This window comes from Oryzias latipes, chromosome 2 (assembly GCF_053564925.1).
Source record: "Oryzias latipes strain Hd-rR chromosome 2, Olatipes_Hd-rR_3.1".
In the NCBI taxonomy this organism is placed as follows: Eukaryota; Metazoa; Chordata; class Actinopteri; order Beloniformes; family Adrianichthyidae; genus Oryzias; species Oryzias latipes.
The window spans coordinates 37,874,726-37,897,270 of record NC_136238.1 but is presented as its reverse complement, the minus strand read 5'-3'; the positions used below and the strand labels follow the sequence as shown (position 1 = coordinate 37,897,270).

Below are 22,545 nucleotides of genomic sequence, written 5' to 3'. Positions count from 1 at the left end.
TGACAAAACAAGGACAGATTTCCTAGAGATTTCCTAATTCTGCTTCCATGTGATCACATGAAAACAGTCCAATGTTTTGGATTCTTCTTCTTCTATATCATTGACATTAAAGCTTCAGCTCTGTCAGGACTGTCAACATGTGACAGGTCCCAGTTTTTGGTGGAACACCGTCTCTGTGATGCTACAGACGCTGCTAAAACACAGTGGATTTCATTCTGTTCTATGTAGAAAAGACTGTTTTATTCATGTCTGATGAATTCATCTTGGAGTATTTATCCTCCACGTCTAGAAGTCCGCTCCGTGAAAATCCTGTCCGACTTTAAAGCGGTCCGTGTTTCCATGGTGACAGAGGGAACAGCTGGTTAGCATCTTTCTAACTTGACTGAACTGAGGGTTGGGGCTTCCAGCACAGAACCAACCTGAGAGCAAATGAACATTCAAATCCTCCACAAGCTGAACCCCATCAGCGTTGGATTGCTGCTGACAGACAGACTTCATTGATGGCATCTTCCGTTCTGGACCTGACGTTTAGCACACCATAGCTGGATTCCAGAGCGCTTTATCAAAGCGCCTTAAGCCCGTTTGGACTCTGGCGCTCCATGCGCTGGATGAATAGTGGCGTTTGGAGGAAGTGCGGCTGCGCAGTCCGTCACTGAACACCGTCACTGCCTGGACCTCTTTCTGGGTCCTAGTGCCCTAAAGGTTACAGCTCCTGGTTCCACAAGAAAAAAGTCCATTCTAGAGGCCACTCTGACGTCATCATCATCAAAGACAGCGTTACCTAGCAACCATAGCAAGACCATAGCAGCTATAGAGGGAAACACAACAAACCATCAACGGCGGTTAAAGCAGTCAGACGTTTGTTCTGCAGCTCAGCAAAAATCTCTGCTTTAGGTTTTGGGGAGAAAAACAAAGGAAAACACACGGAGAAGGATTCTGCAAAGGAAATCCCAAGTTCTATTGGTAAGTCAGCGTCCTGGAAACATGCTTTGTTGGTTCTGAAGTGGCATGAATGCAGACTTAGATTGGTTTGTTTCCTTGGATTCTTCAGATGGATTCAAGCTGTAAATGTTGTCAGCATAAAGCAAGTTTGGACTAAACTAAAGCAGAAAGTGGCTTTGAAGATGGTCAGGAGAAATGAGGGCTTTTTTCAGGAATTCTTGGAAGAGGAGGACTTCTCCAAACAACCAGAATCTAGGAGGAGGTTTTTTCAGCATTGAGATCAGGATTTAGCATGAGCTTCAATCCCATTTTTGTTCAATCCAAATGTTTACCGTCATATTCAGGAGTTCAACTCTGAAAGCCACCATGACATCATAGACATTAAAGACCCTGTTACCTAGCAACCACACACAACAAACTGGAGACTATTCAAACTGGACATTTTGGGGCAACAATTCTTTTCTAACTGCAGTTTTTATGAAAAATCCAAATGATGGAAACAGATTGTGTAAAGGAAATGAGGATCTATTGGTGAGTCACAGTCCTGGAAACATGAGTTGTGCTCTGATGAAGACGCCTGATCCAAATGTGGATTTTTGAAATGTTCTTCATGAGATTCAAACTGATTGAAGCTTTGAATTAAAGGTGTCAACACATTTCTGCATTGGATTCATTCTGTTTCAGTGTCTAAGGCTGGTTTTGTGGCAGAAACCAAGTTTTTGTTGAACAGTAGCGTTTGAAAAAGCAGAAAGTGGCTTTGAAGATGGTCAGGAGAACTTCTTTGAAGAGGAGGACTTCTCCAAACAACCACAACCTGAAGGCCTGTTCACACCGGGACGAATTTCGCCGGCGATTTTCGTCGACGTTTAACGCCTCGTGACTAAACAAGGGGCACCAATGTGAGTGTGCACACCGACGCAAAAAACGCAACGCGTAAAAGCGTCATTTTTTAAAAAACGCCTCGGGTTCGTTTTTTTGGTCTGACGCGCTGCGTCGAAATCTATTCGACCAATGAGAATGGCGCTTTTGCACACGTGTCTGGAGCTTTTGAAGTTGAACAAAATAATCCCCCTCTTGTTACAGTGAACCCAACGGAGGAGACTTTGGACCGCCGTCTGTTCATCTGGTCTGTGTAAGCGGCTGCTGGACTCAGGAGAACCGTGTCTCTTGGGAGATTTGTATCTTCACAGCAGCATTGGTTCCAGTCTGTGTTTCTTCAATGCAGCTGCTTTCCAATTAGGCTGAAGGTCTTCCTCACAGGACGAAGCTGGACAGATCAAGCAGGACCTGATGGCTTTCAGTTTTCTTCCAGTGCAGACGTCACAGACCACATTTTCAGGTCCAGCAGAGCAGAGACCAGCAGCAGCAGCTTGGAGTCCGCTCTTCTTCAGCTGCTCCACTAAAGCTGCTGACATGACATTTTTCCCCAGAACAGGCCTCGGTGTGAAGGTCTTCCTGCACTGAGGACAGCTGTGGACGTTCTCCTCTGCATCCCAAAGTCCTTGAAGACACTTCCTGCAGTAGCTGTGTCCACAGGGAACAGTCAGCGGATCCTTCAGCAGATCCAGACAGATGGAACAGCAGAAGCTCCATTCATCCAGATCCTTCCTGCTCATTTGGCTGCAGAGTTCCAGTTGAAGAAGCTGCAGTTCTTTCTGCACTGAAGGTTTCCTCACAGCTTGTTTCCCTTCCAGACTCTGAACTTTCAAAGGTTTTGTCATCAGGAGGATTTCAGGATCAGAGTCCAGGACAGTCTGGGATTTCACTGAAGACTTTACTGCAACTCAGAAACATTTATTGGTTTAGCTGTCAGTCAAAGATCATGAAAGAGACAAAGTCCAAAGTTCTTCATGTTATCAACAAATGTTGAGTTTAGCAGAAACAGTCAGACGTTATTTAATTTTAGACAGACTCTGGAACTAAGAAGAGATATTTCTGCCACTAAAATAAGTAAGACAGACAGAAAAATCCAATAAATGCTAAAAATCTTGATTTGTACTGAAACTTTATACATTTTTTGTTGGATCCTGACACTATAAAGTCCTGTTTCTATTCATCTTAACAGCAGCAGCAGCTCCAGAGTGGGCTAAGAAAGACTCCAAAACTTTTGGGGGAGACACCTTATTTTTAATTTACGGTTCTTTGACACTCCCCCGCTCTGCGCTCACACCCCCTCTGCTCTCCATACACACACACACACGCAAGCACACACCCTCTCACACACACACACACGGTCCCGATCATACACGCCCCCCAAAGAAATAAACGGCTTCTAGCCTGTTCCATAGCAACGGTGTCCCGCTTCATTAGTTACCGTTTGCGTCCGGACCGGGAACAGCGGTTTCCAACTACGGTCTGAAGCCTGAGGCTGAAAGGTAACACGCTGACAGCAAAATCAGCGCACAAAAAGCACCTTAATGAGTCATGTGATCTCAGTTGGTGGTGTCCTTGACGTCACTGAGGTACGACTCGCATTTACTGGGGAATATCCGATCTGTCTGCTTACATGGCACACGCAAATGCACGTATCCGATTCATTTCAGATTTATTTCCACATATGAGAGAGGCCTGTATTCGATCTGAGAAAAACGGAATCCATGCGCTTTTGTCCTGCTTACACTTTCACCGATCATATCCGATCTGTGGCACGTGAGAGAAAAAAATCGGAATTGGGTCACTTGAACCATGCCAACCGTGTAAAGGCGGCCTTTGTCTGCACCTGTACATACTTCCTCTAGAGGTCAGAATTGGACAAAAACAAGTGAAAGAACATCAACAATACAGAAACACACATTTCTATGCAGAATAGAAAAAACTGTGGTTTCAGTGAGTGGAGAGCATCTACACAGTGCTAATTCCGATGGTTTCAGTTTGGAACAGCTGGACGTTCCTTCATGAAGATGTACAAGAAAACCTACTCTGCTAGAGAAGGTGGTGTTTGGTTTAGAGTTGGAAATGTTTCAGAGCTGAAACAGGCAAATTTAAGAAAGACAAAATGGTCAATGTGACTGATGAACCAATCAACTAATTGGATGGAGCTCTGTGATCTCATCTCAGTCATGGGTTCAGCAGTCAGAACTGGACCTGAGGAGTCCAGCTTTGGAACCAGCAGAGAACCAACAAACAGCAGAAACCCACACTGTGAGAAAGACTCCACACTTCTGACTGATGTTCACGTCCACTTTATTCCACACAGTAAAGATTGGAACAGAACACTGAGAACCAAAAAGAACAGAGGAACAGTTCTCATGTCTACTAGAAAACATGAATCAGTCTGGTTCTTTATAATTTTATATTTTAAACAATACCGAAATATTTATGAACCATATAGTGTTAGATTTAGAGATGTACAATATAAAATAATTCTGGTTTCGTCATGGTAACACAAAGACTTAGACAACATAGTTATAGCTTATACCATGGACCGGGTAAATACTTGATTCTGATTGGCTGATGGGTATAGATTAAAAAGTGATAATCCACAGTGATAATTGCACGCCTAAAAAGAAGTTCCGGTCACATAGCTTCAATATTCTACATCACTGCGCTGGCTTCTTTACCACAACCTTTAGCTTAATCATATTGACAAAAGCAAGCACTAAGAGGTGAATTTTAACTCTGAACTGATTTTATTTAACACATCGTGATGGCATAGATATCCCGTTCCTTTGCAGCTGTAGTCAAAGTCAGTGCTGGCCCCACCGGTGCGTTATGTTACAGTGACAATGTGCCACATCACGTAACAAATAGTCCGCTTTTTGAGAAAAACGCAATTTAAATCCAAAAAATAACAAGAAGAAAGTACTATAAACGGATTGAATATTTCTTTCTTTTGTAAGTGACCATGGTGTGAGCAGGTTAATGGCCTTCAAAGTGTGCAATATGAGAAATTAACGCACTTTGCTGAAGAAACAGATCGGGCTTCCACGGTGTAGAATAATACACACTTCGTCTGTCAGTGTCCCTGACATAAACAACAACCACAACGGTTAACTCAAAAACTTTTAACAATAACATAAAGTACAAAATTCTACTACGAAAAATCAACCAACAAAAATTGAACATTATCAGCATTTTTAAAAAATCAAATCTCACCCTCATAATACAAAACAGCACATTTCTATTTAGCAGTATATCTAATAAAATTAATTTCATGAAGTTAAATAACTTAAAAAGTGAAACTCATGATGTTTAGAATCATTACACAATCCCTGATTTGAGATATGTGAGCATAGTGGCTTATAGATGACAAACACCTAGAAATTATGTCTAAAAAATTACAATTTTAAGTCAGAGGAATAAAAAAGAAGGGTTTCACTTCAATGCATCCAATAATCACTTCTGCCTCCTTATTACTAAATAACTGCATCAATGTGGTCTGGAGCCCATAAGCCTGTATACATTTAAATGAAAGATCAGGATGGTTTAATAGCTGACCTCAGGTCAGTTTCTCTTCTGCATGAGTTCTCTGTTTTAAGGTCAACTACATCACTAAACCTTTTGGCAAATACTTTACACAAAAAAGGGGTGATTTGAGACTAAATACATAGCTAAAACTTTTTTTATATTGTTTACACAAAAAGACTAGATACAGAACTAAATTGTTTATCACATTCTTTACATGAAAAGGGTAGTCCCCTTTAATGTGTTTTCATGTGTGTCTTGAGACTGGATGTTTGGTTAAATTTTTTTTTACATACTTTACAAGAAAATGGCTTTTCTCCTGTGTGAGTTCTCATGTGTTTTTTGAGATTAAATAATTGACTAAAACGTTTATCACATTCTGTACAAGAAAAAGGCTTCTCTCCCGTATGAGTTCTCATGTGTGTTTTGAGATTATGTACAAAACTAAAACTTTTATTACATTCTTTACATGAAAAAGGCTTCTCTCCTGTATGAGTTCTCATGTGTTTTTGGAGACTAGATGAATCACTAAAACGTTTATCGCATTCTACACAAGAAAAAGCCTTTTCTCCTGTGCGAGTTCTCATGTGTTTTTTGAGAGTAAACAGATGACTAAAACGTTTATCACATTCTATACAAGAAAATGGCTTCTCTCCTGTATGAGTTCTCATGTGTGATTTAAGATGAGATGTTTGACTAAAACCTTTGTCACATTCTTTACAAGAAAAAGGCTTTTCTGCTGTATGAGTTCTCATGTGTATTTTGAGTTTTGATTTTTCACTAAAACTTTTATCACATTCTTTACATGAAAAAGGCTTCTCTCCTGTGTGAGTTCTCATGTGTGTTTTGAGATTATATACAAAACTAAAACTTTTATTACATTCTTTACATGAAAAAGGCTTCTCTCCTGTATGAGTTCTCATGTGTTTTTGGAGACTAGATGAATCACTAAAACGTTTATCACATTCTATACAAGAAAATGGCTTCTCTCCTGTATGAGTTCTCATGTGTGATTTAAGATGAGATGTTTGACTAAAACCTTTGTCACATTCTTTACAAGAAAAAGGCTTTTCTGCTGTATGAGTTCTCATGTGTATTTTGAGTTTTGATTTTTCACTAAAACTTTTATCACATTCTACACAAGAAAAAGGCTTCTCTCCTGTGTGAGTTCTCATGTGTTTTTTGAGATGGGATTTTACACCAAAACTTTTATCACATTCTTTACAAGAAAAAGGCTTCTCTCCTGTGTGTCTCATGTTTGTTTTGAGCTGAGATAAATAACTAAAACTCATCCTCTGATCTCTGTTCTGTGGGTCTGTCTCCTCATCTGTAGTTGATGCAGATTCTGTCTCCTCATCCGTACTTGATGTTGATTCTGTCTCTTCATCTGTAGTTGATGTTGATTCTGTCTCCTCATCTGTAGTTGATGTTGATTCTGTCTCTTCATCTGTAGTTGATGTTGATTCTTTGTTTTGGTTTCCTTCTTCATCCTGACTATCAGTTACATTAAAGCTCTGCTGATTGTTTAGATCTGCTTCACTGTTCTCATCTTCCTCATATGTAGGGATCTCCATCAAGGTATCAGTCTCCCACTTCAGATCAGGCTGATCATCATCCTGACTGATGCAGAGTTCCTGTGGCTCCTCTTTAATTTGTGAAAGTTGTTGTTCCACTTGTTCGTCTTTAATCTGTGGAGGTTCTCGTTCCTGCAGTTCCTCTTTAATCTGCAAAGTTTCTGGTTCTCCATGTTCCTCTTTAATCTGTATAGCTTCTGGTTCTCCCTGTTCCTCTTTAATCTGTGGAGGTTCTCGTTCCTGCAGTTCCTCTTTAATCTGCAAAGTTTCTGGTTCTCCATGTTCCTCTTTAATCTGTGAAGTTTCTGGTTCTCCATGTTCCTCTTTAATCTGTGAAGTTTCTGATTCTCCATGTTCCTCTATAATCTGTGGAGGTTCTGGTTCTCCATGTTCCATTTTAATGTGTGGAAGTACTGGTTCTTCATGTTCCTCTTTAATTTGTGGAGGTTCTTGTTCCCTGTGTTCCATTCTTAAATTGCTCTGTTGGTTGCACAGATCCTCTTCACTCGCAAAATGCTGAGGGGGGACTGTAGGGAAAAAAAGACAAAAAAGGAGAACTTTTATACTTTTAAAGGTATACTGTATGTGTATTGTCAAGAAATAGTTTGTCTTGGTTCTCTTTTACAGATAAGACAGGTAGGGGTGATGTTAATCTTTCAGTCTTCAGTAGGTTAAACACCTAATTAAAGAAACTCATAAGTTTTCAAAAAAGGTTTCTATACATTTTAATAAACACACACTCCCCACACTGACAAACTCATCTTTTACAGTAATAAGGTGGTGGTCATTGATCTTGTGTTTCCTACTCCGGTGTTTTTCAAGGGGAAGATGGTCAGGTGTGCCGTGTGAAATTGCCCCCATTAAGTGATCTAAAAACATTTCCCATCTCCAGGATATCAGCTCTTTGTTCATCCAAGGCCTTGATGAAACACAGAATAGTTAGGAATATGAAACATCATAAAATACGTTTTTCTTTGTGTTTATTTGATTCTATTAAATTTTTAAATTTTGATAAGAATGATAGTACCGCAATTTAGTTATAGCTTCAGGCGGTTTCGCAAAAGTGCCGCCCCTTTAACTGTCTCCACCAATAATTCTTGGAGGTTTAATCACATGTCATTACACTTACAGATCAGAAATGGAAAAGTCATCACTTCTTTGTCCTGATTCTGCGAAACAAACTATGAAGCTCAGAGAAGCGAGTCTATCTGCGTTCGGCAGCTGTTTGCACTACATCTCCCATGATGCATTGGGTGAAAGTGACAGCGTCTCAGGGCACAATTAGTCTTTTTCTTAAATGCATTGAAACCACAACGAACACACATCAAACATTTTTTAAATCTTTTAACTTTTATTAAAACTTTTAGAAAAAACAGATGAATGCTGGGGTGCTGCTGGATTTTTGTCAAGTGTGCCGTGGCTCAAAAAAGGTTGAAAAACACTGCCCTACCCCATCTCTTATGTGGGGATTCAGACACTCAGTGATCTTGGTTGTGGCCCGGGGGCGAATGGCGGCCCACGGGAAGATTTTTTGTGGCCCTCAATAAATCCTAAATTAGGGTTGTGCTGAAGAACGGAGCCGGAAAGAAGCCAGGGTTAGCAGTATGCTAACACGGGCTAACAACATTAACATGAACATAAATCCATGCAGGAAAGGCTGCAATCTGCATCCAGGCTGCACGTAAATATGTGGGAATAACATCAGCCTTTATATTGTCGGGACAAGACTGGAAACACAAATCCATGTGATTGTTTGAATGGTTTCTAAGCACTGTGCGGCCTTTCTGCTTTGAAGCTTACACCACCCCACAGCCGCAAAGTGAGCTGGCGCTCCGAGCTGCCCCGACACACACTTTTACCGGGACACCCGGTTCTCCTAAATTCGTTCACGTAGAGCAGCGGGACGGGTCACAGTCCTAAGTCTCCCACACGTAACAAAGCATCCGCCGTTCCCTCTCAAACACAAAACTGTAAGTCTGCCCCCAGAGCCAGAGAGCAGGGAGGCACGGAGGGGAAGAGAGCGCCGCCCCAGCCCAAACAGGAGAGCAGCCCCCGCCCGCCGCGCCGGGAGAGCCCAACGCAGGGCCCCACCGGAGAAGGACGCCCACAGCCCCAGACGAGCACCCCACCACCACCCAGGAGTTCCGGGCATCCCCCCGCCCCAACCCCAGGTACAGGCCAGGACCCCCCAAGGGAGACCCGCTCCGCACTCCAGGCAGCCATCCGCCCGGCCCACGGTTGGTCCAGGGAGGAGCAAGGCAGGGGCCCGCCGCCCCCGCCCAGGAGGGGGGAACCCCGGGGAAAAAAGAGGGCCCACAAGGGGTGTTGTAAATACGGCCCGACCAGGCTCTGCCACAGTTGGAAATTTGGCGGGGCCCAACGCTCAGGAGCAAGGACCAGAACCCACCCCCCAGGGACACGAACAACCCCGGCTCAGATGTAATGTATTTATTTATTTTTTAAAGTCACTTCCCTCAGTTTAAACTGGATCATCGTGGATGAGTCATTATTTGGGAAATAAAATAAAGTAATAAAGTAAAATAACGAATAATAATTATATAATAACAAAAAACTACCCAACCCCCACGATATCATCGTCCATCCCGATGGTTGACTGCAAACATCATCAACTGCCAATTTAAGGGACATCGCCCAACCCTATCCTAAATGATCTTTATTAAACCAGCTGTACATTGTTTCACTAGAAAAAAAAAAGGTATTTACGCTCAGGTGTCAACGGTACAATGTATTAATTTCACCACAAGAGGGCAGACAACATTTTCTATGTGACTGCAAGTTGGTGTTTAAAAACCCACTTCTATTAAATTTGTGTTTTAGGTGTTTTTAGAATGTTCTTGTAGCATTTTGCATGAACGAGGACATACATAAAACATTTTTGAGTATTTCTTTTTATAAATAAGAGCAAATAAAAAAGGCAACAATAGAAAAAGCTACGTGGTCAGTCTACCATAACCGAGCTCCAAAGTGAAATTACAACACTACGGGATAAGTGCGAAGATATGGAGGGGACAATGAGGCGGGGAAACATTCGCATAGTCAGTGTTGACGAGCGGCAGGACTCCAGCAGCCCAGATGAGGTCTCCAAAATACCTCTTTATAGAAGTTTGCTTGCAATGTGTACCAGATGGCTACCTCGGCCTCCAACACAGTGTTACCAACCCCATTTTGATATTTTACTCATTTTAAGTTAACCATGGGTGGGCTGACAATAATAAGCTTTAATGTGAAGGGTCTTGGTGGCAATCAAAAGTAAAAAAAATATTACTTCACGTCAAACATTATAGGTGCCAAATTGCACTACTACAAGAAACACATCTAACAGATGATGAACATCAGAAACTAAAAAGGTCTCGGGCAGATAAAGTGTACTACTCATCACATTGTGAGGGGTTTGGCTATACTAATACACAGAGAAGTTAGTTTTACTGAAACTAAAGTACACAAAGACAGGGAGGGAATATTCATTCTAGTAAACAGACTAATAGATGGCATTGCAGTTTCATTCATAAATGTATACGCTCTGAACGAGGATCAGCCAGGATTTGTCAAATCACTCTTTAATACGATAGCAGAGCATAACTCTGGTATTCTACTCATGGGGGAGACTTTAACTGTATAATGTCACAACTGGACAGACATTCTTTTTCTACATCTTTATCCAAAATGGCTATAACCCTTAAATCTTTGTCTATGGAGACTGGATTTGTGGATGTATGGAGATCTAAATTACCAAATGACAGATATTTCACTTTCTACTCAAACAGGCACAAATCATTCTCACAACTTGACGATTGTTTTTACACATAAAGCTGAAATACATAGAATTGACGAAATAACAATAATCCCGATCACAATCTTAGATCATGCCCTGATCGTGTTCACCTGTGTCTTGTCTGCCCTGTCTGTATATAAGTCTTGTCTCTGCCTTCCTCTTGTGCTGGTCCATTAGCTTCTTGTAGCCCTGTTCATGATATGTTCCATGTCCCTCGCCACGCCACAGCAAGTTTTTGTTTTTGTTTTGTCATCCTGCTCGGCAGCGCTTTTTGTTAATTAACCCTCTAGTCCTGAACCCGTTGGCCTCCCGTCTCTGCGTCTGGGTCCTACCGGCTCTCGAGCCTCCATCACCTTGACAGATTTTTTTTTTTTATTCGATTTGCGACTTTTTCCCGATTTTTTTCCCCCGCCCACCCTACTTAAGGAAAGCAATAAGTACAAACGGCACACAACTTTAGCAAATGTTGCTTTTATTTAATCAAACCCAAGACAAATGTAACCCCCATTTCTGGGAGGAATAATAAATGAATGAACACGCTCTTGGAATCAAAGTTAAGTATAAGATTTTTCTTCTTACTCCCTTTTTGGACTTGTGTTTAAATAATCGTGTCTTGTTTTATATAACCTTTGTCTGGTTTTTGTCTAATTTCGTTATTCTAAACTTGTTTTCACTTATCCAAAATAAAAAGGTTACTTCCTTACTAAAGTCCCAGCTGTGTCTTGAGTCACACTTTGTAGTCTAGACTAAAAGGAGACAAACATTCACCTTGAGAGTAGCAGCATTTTCTAAAGGATAACAATATAGCTCATATCTGGGCTGTAAGGTTTTAATTAAATTAAGAAACCCCGTCTTTTCCACGGAGAAAATGATTAAGCAGCAGGAGTCGCGGTCAGACCCCCCCCGCCTCCTCCGAACACAAAATCCTAAAGCGGCCGCGTAATGAATATATCGGTAAAAGTAAAAATTACAACACTGTATCAGGGGTTGACATAGCCCAGAAATTTGCACTGGCCCACAGGGCCAGTAGTTTTTGAAAGTTACTGGCCCGACACCGCGCACAGCGAGACCCGCCGCTCCGCAGGTGCTTGCAACTTTAGGGGGGTCCGGGGGAAAATTTTAATATGGTGCAATTTGGTGCATTCTGGTGACATCTAGCACTTATTTATACACTTTTCAATGACTAAAAATAGAGCATATCAAACTTAAATCTGCTCTAGTCTGTTTCAGATGTTTTGAAGAGAGCGCTGCAGTGTAGTAGTTAACACTAGTTAAGAGGTTTTCATGCTGCTTCTTAGGGTTGTGCCGATGGACGATATCATCGTCCATCGTGATGGGTGACTGACATCCCGATGGAGAGACCACCATCGTGATGCCACGCCCCCGCCACGTTGCGCGTCGACACCATAAGCCGCGGTTACATGTACAAAATATCTTGATGGGATCAATGGTCGGATTAGAATCCAACCGTGTACATGGGGCCAAAAAAATGTTTTCAGAATATAAAAACGTTCACTAAGGTCACAATTTCGGTCGGAATAAATCATTCGCACATGCGCAGTATTCGCACATGCGCAGTTTGAAAACCGGAAAGGGATACAACTTCCGCCGAGCGGCTTTTTTTCCAAACTTTATTGAATGTAACAATTCAATACAAAACGATAACAGCGCCGAGCGGCTATATATATTGACATGTCAGCTCGGTAAAATACGAGATGATCTTTTAAACGTGCTTTTAATAATGTTACGGTTATTATGAAACACCTGTTCGCTCATCATTTGAATTTTAATCCGTGTGGTCAGTGCTTTTTCTGAACGGAGCCAGGATTAGCAGTATGCTAACACGGGCTAACAACATTAGCTCTGGGTGGCGCTGCATCCTGTAAGAATAACATAAGCCTTTATTTAGTCGGGACACGACTGGAAACACAAATCCACGTGAATGTTTGAATGTTTTCTAAGGACTGAGCGACATTTCTGCTTTGATGCTCAAACCTCTGTGTGTCTGCTGACGATCCGAGCTGTGCTCAGACACACGTTTAGACCCGGTTCTGAGTTCGGTAGGTAGTACCCCTAGAGCTGCGGGACGGATCGCAGTCTTAAATCTCCCACACATACCGCTCATGTAACAAAGCACCCCCCCCCTTCCCATCAAACACAAAGCTGTAAATCCGCACTCCGCCGGTCCACTTTGCTAAGTGCGGGAGCGGACTACTTCTTTTCTATCTTGCTTGTTACTTTTTCTGTTAAAGTCACTTCCCTCAGTTTATACTGGATCATCGCGGATTAACCATTAGTTGGGAAATAAAATGAAAAAAGCAAAATAACGAATAGTAGTTATATAAGAACGAAAAATGTAAAAATACCCCCCCCCCCCCCCGACGATGTCATCGTCCATCCCGATGGTTGACAGCAAACATCGTCAACGGCCAAATTAGGGGACATCGCCCAAGTCAACTGCTTCTAATCACTGCTATTTCACATTTGTTCCTAATCAATAGTTAAGAAGTTTTATTGACTTTTTTGCCCTGACTGCCTTAAGGTTCTGCTTTTTGTTACTGTTGCAAAGTTACATTTACTTTTTAGTTACTTTAGTTACCTAATTAAATTAAATAATTGAAAAATTAAATACAATTAAATTACTGAGATCATTCAGCTAACTAGAAATACTTACTGCTTACAGTGTTGTAAAGAAAAACAAAATTAAGTAGTTTGACCTTATACTCCATTTGAGTCTGAGATTCAGGTATTTTGAGTTGCCTTTGATTCTTTGACATTCAGCTTAAAGCTTAGTGCATACAGTTTCATCTTCGATGCATTCATTAAATATCTTGCTGTCCATACTACTAATTAATAACTACTAACATATTCCTATCTATTCCTGCCATGTCTTCCACATCTCTGACTTGCTTCAGTCTCTCTTCAGTGACGGTGTTGGATTTATGATCATCGCGGTGAAAAACCACCAGGGGGCGCGCTGATATGTGTGTCAGTTTAAATATATCTGCCTAAAATGTAATAATAACCCACTGGCTTGTTCCTTCGTTGTTGCTGTTTAACATTGTTTAGTATTGAATTGTTACATTCAATAAAGTTTGAAAAAAAAAATGAGTGAGCGCGTGCCGCGTGGTGCTCGGCAGTGACAGCCGCGCGCGCAGGCGGGAGAGGAGGAGAAGAGTGATAAAAGGTTTCCCATAGAAACCCTTGAAGTCTGAACACAGGACTAGCAGAAAAAGTGAATTATAGAGACGAGGTAAATCTACACGTTTTCGCAAAATATACTTTATTGTAAAAGGTGAAAAATGTATTAATTGTTAGATATTTTAGTGGCCCGAGCGGACAAGTAAAAAATAAAGTCTTGTGGTCCGTAGTGCTCGAAAAACAGGACCGGGCCAGCGGACAAATGGCTATGTCGAGCCCTGCTGTATTCTTTATTAACAAATAACAGTAACAACTAATGAACTAACTATACAGGCGCTGTAGAATGAGTATGTGTTTCTGTGTCAGGGCGCGTGCGTGTTTAAGAGGACTGACCGCGTGCCACGCGGGTGTGCGTGAGAGCCTTTGACCCCGATGGGCTTTAAGCAGCGTGGGGGGGGGGGTCTCTTCCTCCACGTCTGTGCCAGTAAACCCAGACCAGTTCCAAACAACAAACTTTCACCACTGTCACCGGTGACCATGCTGTCGCTAGCTGCTTCATGTGTCAATTATCGCGTGTCGCCGTGTGATACTAACGCTACGGAAGCTCTGGGGAGCCAAAAATGCGCCACATAAAAACTTGATTTAGTTATTTTTGAAATCGCCCGTAACAAAAAATTCGAATTAATTCATTTGATCGATGTATCGCCCAGGCCTACTTATAATGAAGGCAACACATGCAATATGTATCTATATTAGCTATATTAGCCTACTATCAAAATGACTAAGTACAAAATGAGTATTAACGATTTATTGAATGTTTATTTGCCCTGCAGTGCATTCTGCGGAGAACGACGCGTCACGTGACTGCTCTGTTGTGCGGAGGAGCAAGCGATCTCTCATACGGATTACCTTTCCCAGCTCAGATTATTTGCCTACTGAATATATTTTCCCAAAGAGCATTCCACCCATCAAAGGATCTGTGCAGCTTCTTTGAAGGGTGGAATGCGTTCCAGGAGTGAGGCGGAGCGGCCTCCCACCAAACGCATGAGACTGTGGAACACTCATTTTTCCTCCTGAGCATTTCTTTTTTTTGCTAGCAAGGTTTGAACTGTGGGTTTTTGTATATATTGTGTATTTGGGGAAATTGGGTTTTTGATGTTTGAGTGTTGGGCAAAGTGTTTAAATCGTAAATAACGTACATTATTGTATTGTCTTGTTTTTCCTCCTACATGAACCATATTAAAACAAAAAATATATTTCTCTCCCCCATCTTCTTACATTTTCAAACATTTTTGAAAATGCTCCAGGGAGCCACTAGGGCAGCGCTAAAGAGCCGCATGCAGCTCCTGAGCCGCGGGTTGCCGACCCCCGCACTAGACAGTGGAGACTGAATGCTTCTTTTCTTAACGATAAAGATTTCATTCCTCTCATTAAAACTGAACTAAGATATGCTGACTATTGACTGTGCAAAGGCCTTTTTAAGGGGTACTGTAGCATCATTTCTTATGCAACAGCAAAAAGACAAAAGTTGAATAAACAGCAGCAATTACAGAATAAAATCAAAGAATTGGAACACATACACAGCAGAGTGCAGAACCAAACCTCTTTACTGACTTGAATACGACTCGCAAAGAATTGCAAGAAACTGTAATCAGAGAAGATTGAGGGAAACCTTCCCTTTGCCAAACAACAAAATGATGAACATGGAAATAGAGTCAGAAGGCTCTTAGCCTGTAACCCTTGTGCTATCCTAGGCACTGTAACATTGGGAGTTGGGTCATCTATACCCACTAGACAGTGCTCTGAACCTTTGTTCTTCAATGATTTGTGATCTTCACTGGTGTCCATGGATTAAATGAAATCTTTCCACTTTTATCTACCTTTGTCATTGTAGGGAGAACACGTCAATAGAAGGGTGAAACATGATACTCACAGAAACATGAGTATCATAAAAAAACCATAAGATTCAGGAGAAGAGTTTGGGATCCGGCTAATCCGTGTCAACAACAACATTAAGCTTCTGATGCATTTAACCTCCGTACCGCAGGCATAATGCCACAATGTGCATCTTGGCTGTAAACATGTAGGAAAAACTTCAGCCTTTATTTTGTCGGGACACGATTGGAAACACAAATTCACACGATTGCATGTTTTCTCAGGACTGCCCGAAGCGGCACTTCTGCCTTTAAAAGCCGCCTCAAATGTACTCCTCTGCTTAGAGACTCAGTTCTCCCGGGAGACACAGTCAGACGGACTGAGGTCTGAAGCGTTGAATGTTACAAAGCACCTTTCCTTTCCCTTCACTTTACACAAACATGAAGACTCCGGCTGCACTGATCAGACATGCTTGGCTCGTGCAGAGCATGTAGCCACACCGAGTGAGCACTGACGTCATTGCCCCGCCTCCCCCCTGGAAATGCTGACTGGGATTGAATATTGCTAGTTTGAAAAGGTAAGTGCAATCCCCTCTTTGCATTTTCCCTTAAATTATGTCACAGAATGAGCGATGTTAAAGAAGAAAAGGGAAAAGCATTTTGAAGAATTGATTTTTCATTTGAATTTTGAGGTCATTTGATGCAACTTCATTTTGGAAATGAAAAAACATTTCTGGTATTGACTTTTATTTTGAAATATGTAACACAATCGCTTCCATACAGAGCACGGTCCCACACAGGGAGAGCACCCCCAGCTGCGGGTGAGCCCCCCCAACCCCAGGCATGACCGCCAGCTCCCCAAGGGAGCCCCACCCCAGGCTCCAGACAGACACCCACCCCGCTGGAGGTCCAAGAGAGAGCAAGGCAGGAGCTGCCCTCTCCATCCAGGAGGACGCCCAAGAGAAGTGGGGGTTCCTGAAGAGCATCGTAAACATGACCTGATCAGGCTCACCCACTGTTGGAAATGTAGAGAGGCCCAGCGCTGTATTTGTCCACAGGTGGATGCAGTGAACGTACCTAGAAGTCGGCATGGACACATGACCTAGCTTAGCCAGCAGAGCTTTCTGCCAGACCAGCTGATAGAGCTGATAGAGGCTGCAGCATTTTCTGTTTTCTAGAATGAGCCTCAGTAGATCAGGTGGTGTTACACATGCAAGAAAATCTAGTGTTAAAATAGTCCAAATTTTTGTCTTTAACCTGCTTCGTGAATTTTTTTCAATCCATGCAGTTGAAGATACGACTTTTCCAGACGACATTTATGGTTCACAAAAACACTCGTCAGTTTTCTAAGTTAAGTTGATGTTTAATTATAATAATACTCAATTTTTAATGTTTTATTCCTGCAGATTTCATGAGATATTTAAGTTAACAGGAACTGTTTTCTCATTCACATGCCTCTCTGTCCAAGCAGAGAATGCTGGATCATAAGGTCATGTGACCGGTTTTGAGTAAGCTGATTGGCTGCAGTCAATGTCCAACAAATACTTCTAGAATTTTTATAAAATAACTGTTTTATTCATTGTAAAAATTAATCACGACTTTTAAAAATCTATTTCATAGTAATTTTATCCTTTAGATTAATAGCTTTGCAGACTTTCTAGACATTATTTTTATGGTTTTCCGCGTTTTAACTTTTTTAATTTAAAAGTTGGTCTGCCGCCTGGATATTTATACTTGATGTTTGCTCTGCTGTCAGTTTTTGGCTCCATGGCTCCAAAGAAGAAAATTATTTTGGTGAAGCCTGGAATCGCTGCCACATATAGTTAAAACCAGGAAATGAAAGTCTGGAATCTCTATTTTGATAACTTCAAATGCTTTAAAGGGTGTTTTTTAAGCTAAATCATTTTCTGTGAAGCTTCAAACTAAACTGGATCATTTTCTTGATTATATTTCTAATTCATTATTATTTGTTAATAAGGAAATAAAAATTGATATGATATCAACTTTAATTCTTGTAGTTCTTTTGAATATCTCTGCAATGATACCTCCCTTTCCTGATTGGACAGTTATGAGAAAGTCCTGACACTAAGAACTCTCATCTTTGATTCTGGTCACAAACATTTTATTGTTTTGCTTTTTATTCAGGAAAACAATTAGTGATCACGTAAACGTGACATAACTTTATCTGAAAGGTATTTATACCATTGGAAAATCTTTATTTAATCCCTTTCCAGTGACATAAATCAGGGAAATCCAATGAATTCAAAATTTAGTCACGTACCGACTATGTGTAGCTGAAGCTGCGGGTTCCAGCTGCTGCTATCCAGCAGTCTGCGCTGACGACAGAGCTCCTCCTCGTTCTGGACGATGGTTCCTTCAGCAGCAGAAAGTTGTTCTCTGACAGAACCTTCCTGAGGTTCTGAAGACATGGTTCCTGCTCCGATCTTCAGCTCCAACTCCCACAAACACCGCCGTCCTCTTCACTGCAGCTCCGATCGATCATCTGCTAGTCTCACAATCACAGCAATCCACGTTGTCTTTCCGTTCAACACTTCTTCACTCATTTACGACACTTTGGAAAATGCTGAGAGTTCCCACACGAATCACGTATCGTCCTTTCTGTCCAAAAACCTCACAAACGTCCCAACAAAACCCCACCGTCCTCTCAACACAAGCTAACGCTACTAGCCGGTTAACAAGCTAACGCTGCTAGCGCCTCGTGCTGTTTACTTCCGGGTCACGTGCAGAAACTGTATTTAAAAAGAAAAGTATAAACTGCTTAACTGAACCTCAACATGGTTAAAAAAAACTTCAAATAGTTAGAAAAAAATCAGGAGATAATAAAAAAACAAAAAAAATTGGAAAAAATTTATCGAGGATACTTTTTGAGAGCTGTTGTGACGTCATCACACTGGGTCGTTCTCAATTCAATGTTCAGATTTGACTGCAAAACGCATCAGGTAATAAATTAACCTTAATCACATTTGTTTATTGTATTCCTGAAGTAGAGTAAATGATAAAGAAATGTCTTCAATGAACAAAGAAAAATTATTGAAAAAGAAATTTAACAGCAATAAATCTTAAATAACTGTTTTTAAAGAGAATAATTACGAGTATAAATAAACATTAAACTGTAGTCAAAAACAAAGACAAATAATATTTTAGAAATGCTTTCGGTGAAAAAACAACACAGAGGTTTTCTAGATTTCAGTTAAATTCAATTAACACATTTATGAGGTCATTCCTGAAGGAAGCTGATTGCAGCTGTTCTCTCCTGACAGATGGGATGATGGGAAATGAAGTTCATGTTGAAGTGTGGTCCAAGCAGAACAGAAAGGTCTCACCTCAAAGTCAGGACTTGGATCAGCTGCTGTTCTCTGGGAGCGTGCACGTGCTGCTGCATGTGCTTCTGTCATGGCGTTCTGGATGAGCTGCTGAGGTCTGTTTGCATCAAGACTCTCAGCTGCTTTAGTCAAACTGCTGAGCGATGGAACAATGGAGCCGTTTCTGAAGGAAGAGGATCAAACATGATGCTCTGCATCCGTTTGCTTCAGGAAGTGGAGGTTTTTTAGAGTCTCCAGACTGTTTCTGAACGGCCAAAGAAAAGCAGCTGATGTGGTTCTGTCTCCTACCAGCAGGGAGCGCTCTCAGCCGGACAGAACAGATCCTCAATGCTGCTCTGAGAAGGACTCTTCTGTTCCAGAAGCAGAGACTGTTCACATCCAGGAGAATCTGGACTCCAATGAATCCCAGAGAATCTCCTCTCTGCTGTTTGGACACTTTGACCAGCAGAGGGCAGCAGAACTTTCAGCAACTCTGGATCTGATCCCACAAAAACAATCCATGGATGATCAGATTTCAGAAGATTTGAAGGATCAAAGACAAAGATGTTCTGAAGAGAAGATGTGAGAAGAAAGTCCAGAATGAATCCACTCTGACTTCTCCTCATGTCTCTGAAGCTTCTGTCTTCATGTCTTCACCTCAGAGTTTCTTCTGGATTCCATGTGGATCAATAATATTGATCATGTTCTGTTGTCATTTTCCATCAGAACTTCAGGCTTTTCTCTGCTGATGATCTCTGAGCTGAACTTCTTGGAGGAATTCCTGAATCTGGGATTTGGAGCAAACAGTCAGAACAAAGGAGGTTTCCATTTCTTCTAAGCTCTGCCAGAAGAAGAGAGCTGAAGCTTGAAGCTGAAGCAGCATTTGCTCAGAGAATCTGTCCTCCAGACCAACAAGTCCCACCACAGCCTTGAAGACGTTTCCAGAAGCAGCAGCAGACTGTGTTCCCATGACGATGCTGAAGTCAGCTGCTGCTCTGCAGGAGAAAGTCTGCAGCTCCTCAGTCAGGAAGCTCTTTCAAGCTCGTGCACATCTGTCAGTGCAGCAGCAGAAAGCCTGTTTCCCTGCAGGAAGTCTGAGACTTTTCAAAGTAAGAGCCTCATGTTGGCAGAGATGGGTTGGATTCTTTGATGCTCCAGTGTCTTTTGGATTCAGGATGAGTTCATGCAGATCTAGAAATCCCACCATGATGATCATCCTTGAGGAATTTCAAAATAAAAGACTTACAATCACTGCTGGATGATAAATACATTTACTCTTTATATTCTTTATCAATAAATCCTTGATTGTAAATGATGGATCTAAAGTTGAAAAGAAGTCAAAGTGCTGACTCAGCACAGATCAAAGGAGACACAGATGATTTCCTGGAATGAAGAAAACATCAAACATCATGATGTGATCTGGAACTGAGCTGTTCTTCAGAAGATCCTCCCAAACATGGAAACTGTTGCTGCAACACGTGAAGGTTTGGTTCTGTTGCTAGTGAGATCTGATGGATCAGAACCAGACTTCTGTCAGCTGGAACTGGGGCTTCTTCCAGACCATGTGGCCTAATGGACAAGGCGTCTGAGTCCAGATCAGAAGATTGAGGGTTCAAGTCCCTTCATGGTTGGACTTAGATAATGTTCTTTTCCAGAGAACTTGGCATTTAGCAGTCAGGGGGAGAGAGGAACTTCCTGACAGGAAACATAGTCAATTATCTGACATCCAGGATTCATTTCTTTCTCTGTTGTACTTTCAGACTCACTGGAATCCAGCTGCTGTGGTAGAGTGTCCTTGTTGAAGCTTCATGTCTTGTTTGTCTCTTTCATGTCTGTTGATCTCTATGGTTTTCTCTGTGTGGTCAGAAGGTGACGATAAAGGAAACATCCAGTTTCTGCACACGTTACTTTTAGGCTAATGCTAAGTAAACAGAGAAAACATCTCTGATCTGATTGGACCAAAGCATGTTAGTGAAGTCCACAGTGGTTCCTGCTGTGAAGATCTGTTTCTCTGTTTGTGGATGAAGAGAACAAACGTAGCAGTTCTGCTGTTCCCGGGGAGTATTCCAGGAAGCATGTTTAAAATAGTGTGAAGAAACTGGATTCTCTAGAAAGGACTGTATTGTATTAGTTCGTAACCCCGTCAGTTTCTTGCACACAGAAATAATGAATAATGACTTAGAGACAGTAACTTATCTTTTTTAGGTTTACTCCGCACAAAGACCACAGATTCGTACGCAGGGTTGCAGACAGATGAACATGGTGCATTCAAAGTCCGAACAAAGGAGTTCAGAAAAAGGCCTGGCATATATACCTTGTATTTGCATATTCAGAACCACAGACTGTTGCAGGCTAGATGCTCGAAGGTCAGAGCACCTAAAGTGTCAGATCTCAGAGACATTTGCCAGAACGCATACACCAGAACACACAAAGATGAAAAGGGAGGATGTTAAAGGAATGTTTGCGAGACAATAGTCTTGGTTGTGCTCTGTCTGGAGTGTAATATAATTTTGAGATGATAATACATAGTGAATCGAGGTTAAGCCATTAATGTGATAAAAGGTAAAAGTTAGTTTAATAAAATGTAAAAAGGAGTTTCTAACTATTCTGTTTCTAATCATTCCTTACAAATAGCCTGACTTTAATCCTGAACTCTGGCTGAAATCCGCCTGAACTTGCTTACTCTGGGTATGTCGGTTCCAAATGACAGGATATGAGTTAGCGTAATTACGCTCGACTTGTTAACCCTGGGTTATTCCACGTGCACGGAAGGTACATAAAGACATTCTCAATAGATCGCCGATTTCTGGAATCACCATGGAAACACGTGGGGAAAAAAAGAGAGCGCGACACTTGAGACGGAGTCTGAGATTTTAATCACAGCGTATGAAGATTATATGTCCATCAAAAAAGTGACACGGCTGCATGATCAAAAAAAACAGTTTCTGCTTGGAGACAAATAACAGACGAAGTAAAGGCACCAGTTTCTGATCTTGTTTCCATTTCCCTTGTAAACTTAAATGAATTACTTCTATTGGTAACAAATAATTTAGTTAAATTTATTCAAACTCAATAATTGTTTATACAACTCAAATTTACGTATTTATCTAACTAAATGTCACATTACTCCAGTAATCCTTTTTCCATTTCAATTACTTAAATTTCTTGAACCTACATATGTCTAAGTTTGAGCCGGCACATATGCTCATTTTTATAACAATAAAAAGGACGGATAAAAATGCATGGAAGACTCACAGACTCACACCTCCTCCATCAGACTGCAGCTTGTTTCTGAATAGAAAAAGCATTTTAGTTATTTTCAATCATCAAAGCAACCTATAAGTGAAATGTTAAAATAGCTTCAACTCCACCAATTATTCCCCAACATCTTTGTCCAGTTGTGTCAAACTATCTTCTTCTCTGTTGCGTTCAGCTGTCTCATAGATTAGTAGTCATCCTAAAGCCTTCATCTATCTGATCACAGATGGATCCGT

At 41.3% G+C, this 22,545-nt stretch overlaps 1 protein-coding gene and 1 non-coding gene across 2 annotated transcripts; one reads left to right on the top strand and one right to left on the bottom strand.

The window, feature by feature from the left end:
* Positions 1-4,108: 4,108 nt before the first annotated feature.
* On the bottom strand, positions 4,109-19,662 carry LOC110013676 (uncharacterized). The gene is made up of 2 exons (XM_078936306.1): positions 18,010-19,662; positions 4,109-7,447 (listed from the first exon to the last, which is right to left on the bottom strand). Exons 1-2 carry the CDS (start codon positions 18,155-18,157, stop codon positions 5,583-5,585), a joined length of 2,013 nt encoding a protein of 670 aa, XP_078792432.1. The 5' UTR covers positions 18,158-19,662; the 3' UTR covers positions 4,109-5,582.
* Positions 19,663-20,609: 947 nt separating this feature from the next.
* trnaw-cca (transfer RNA tryptophan (anticodon CCA)) lies at positions 20,610-20,682 on the top strand. Its single transcript has one exon. It is a non-coding gene; the product is annotated as a tRNA-Trp (tRNA).
* The last annotated feature ends 1,863 nt before the right edge of the window (positions 20,683-22,545 follow it).

Bases quoted from the DNA above. Each gene is read 5' to 3' on its own strand.
- LOC110013676 (XM_078936306.1), bottom strand. From the start codon at position 18,157: ATGTCTTCAGAACCTCAGGAAGGTTCTGTCAGAGAACAACTTTCTGCT. The intron at 7,448-18,009 runs GTACGTGACTAA...TTTTCCCTACAG, and splicing joins GCTTCAGCTACACATAGTCG to TCCCCCCTCAGCATTTTGCG.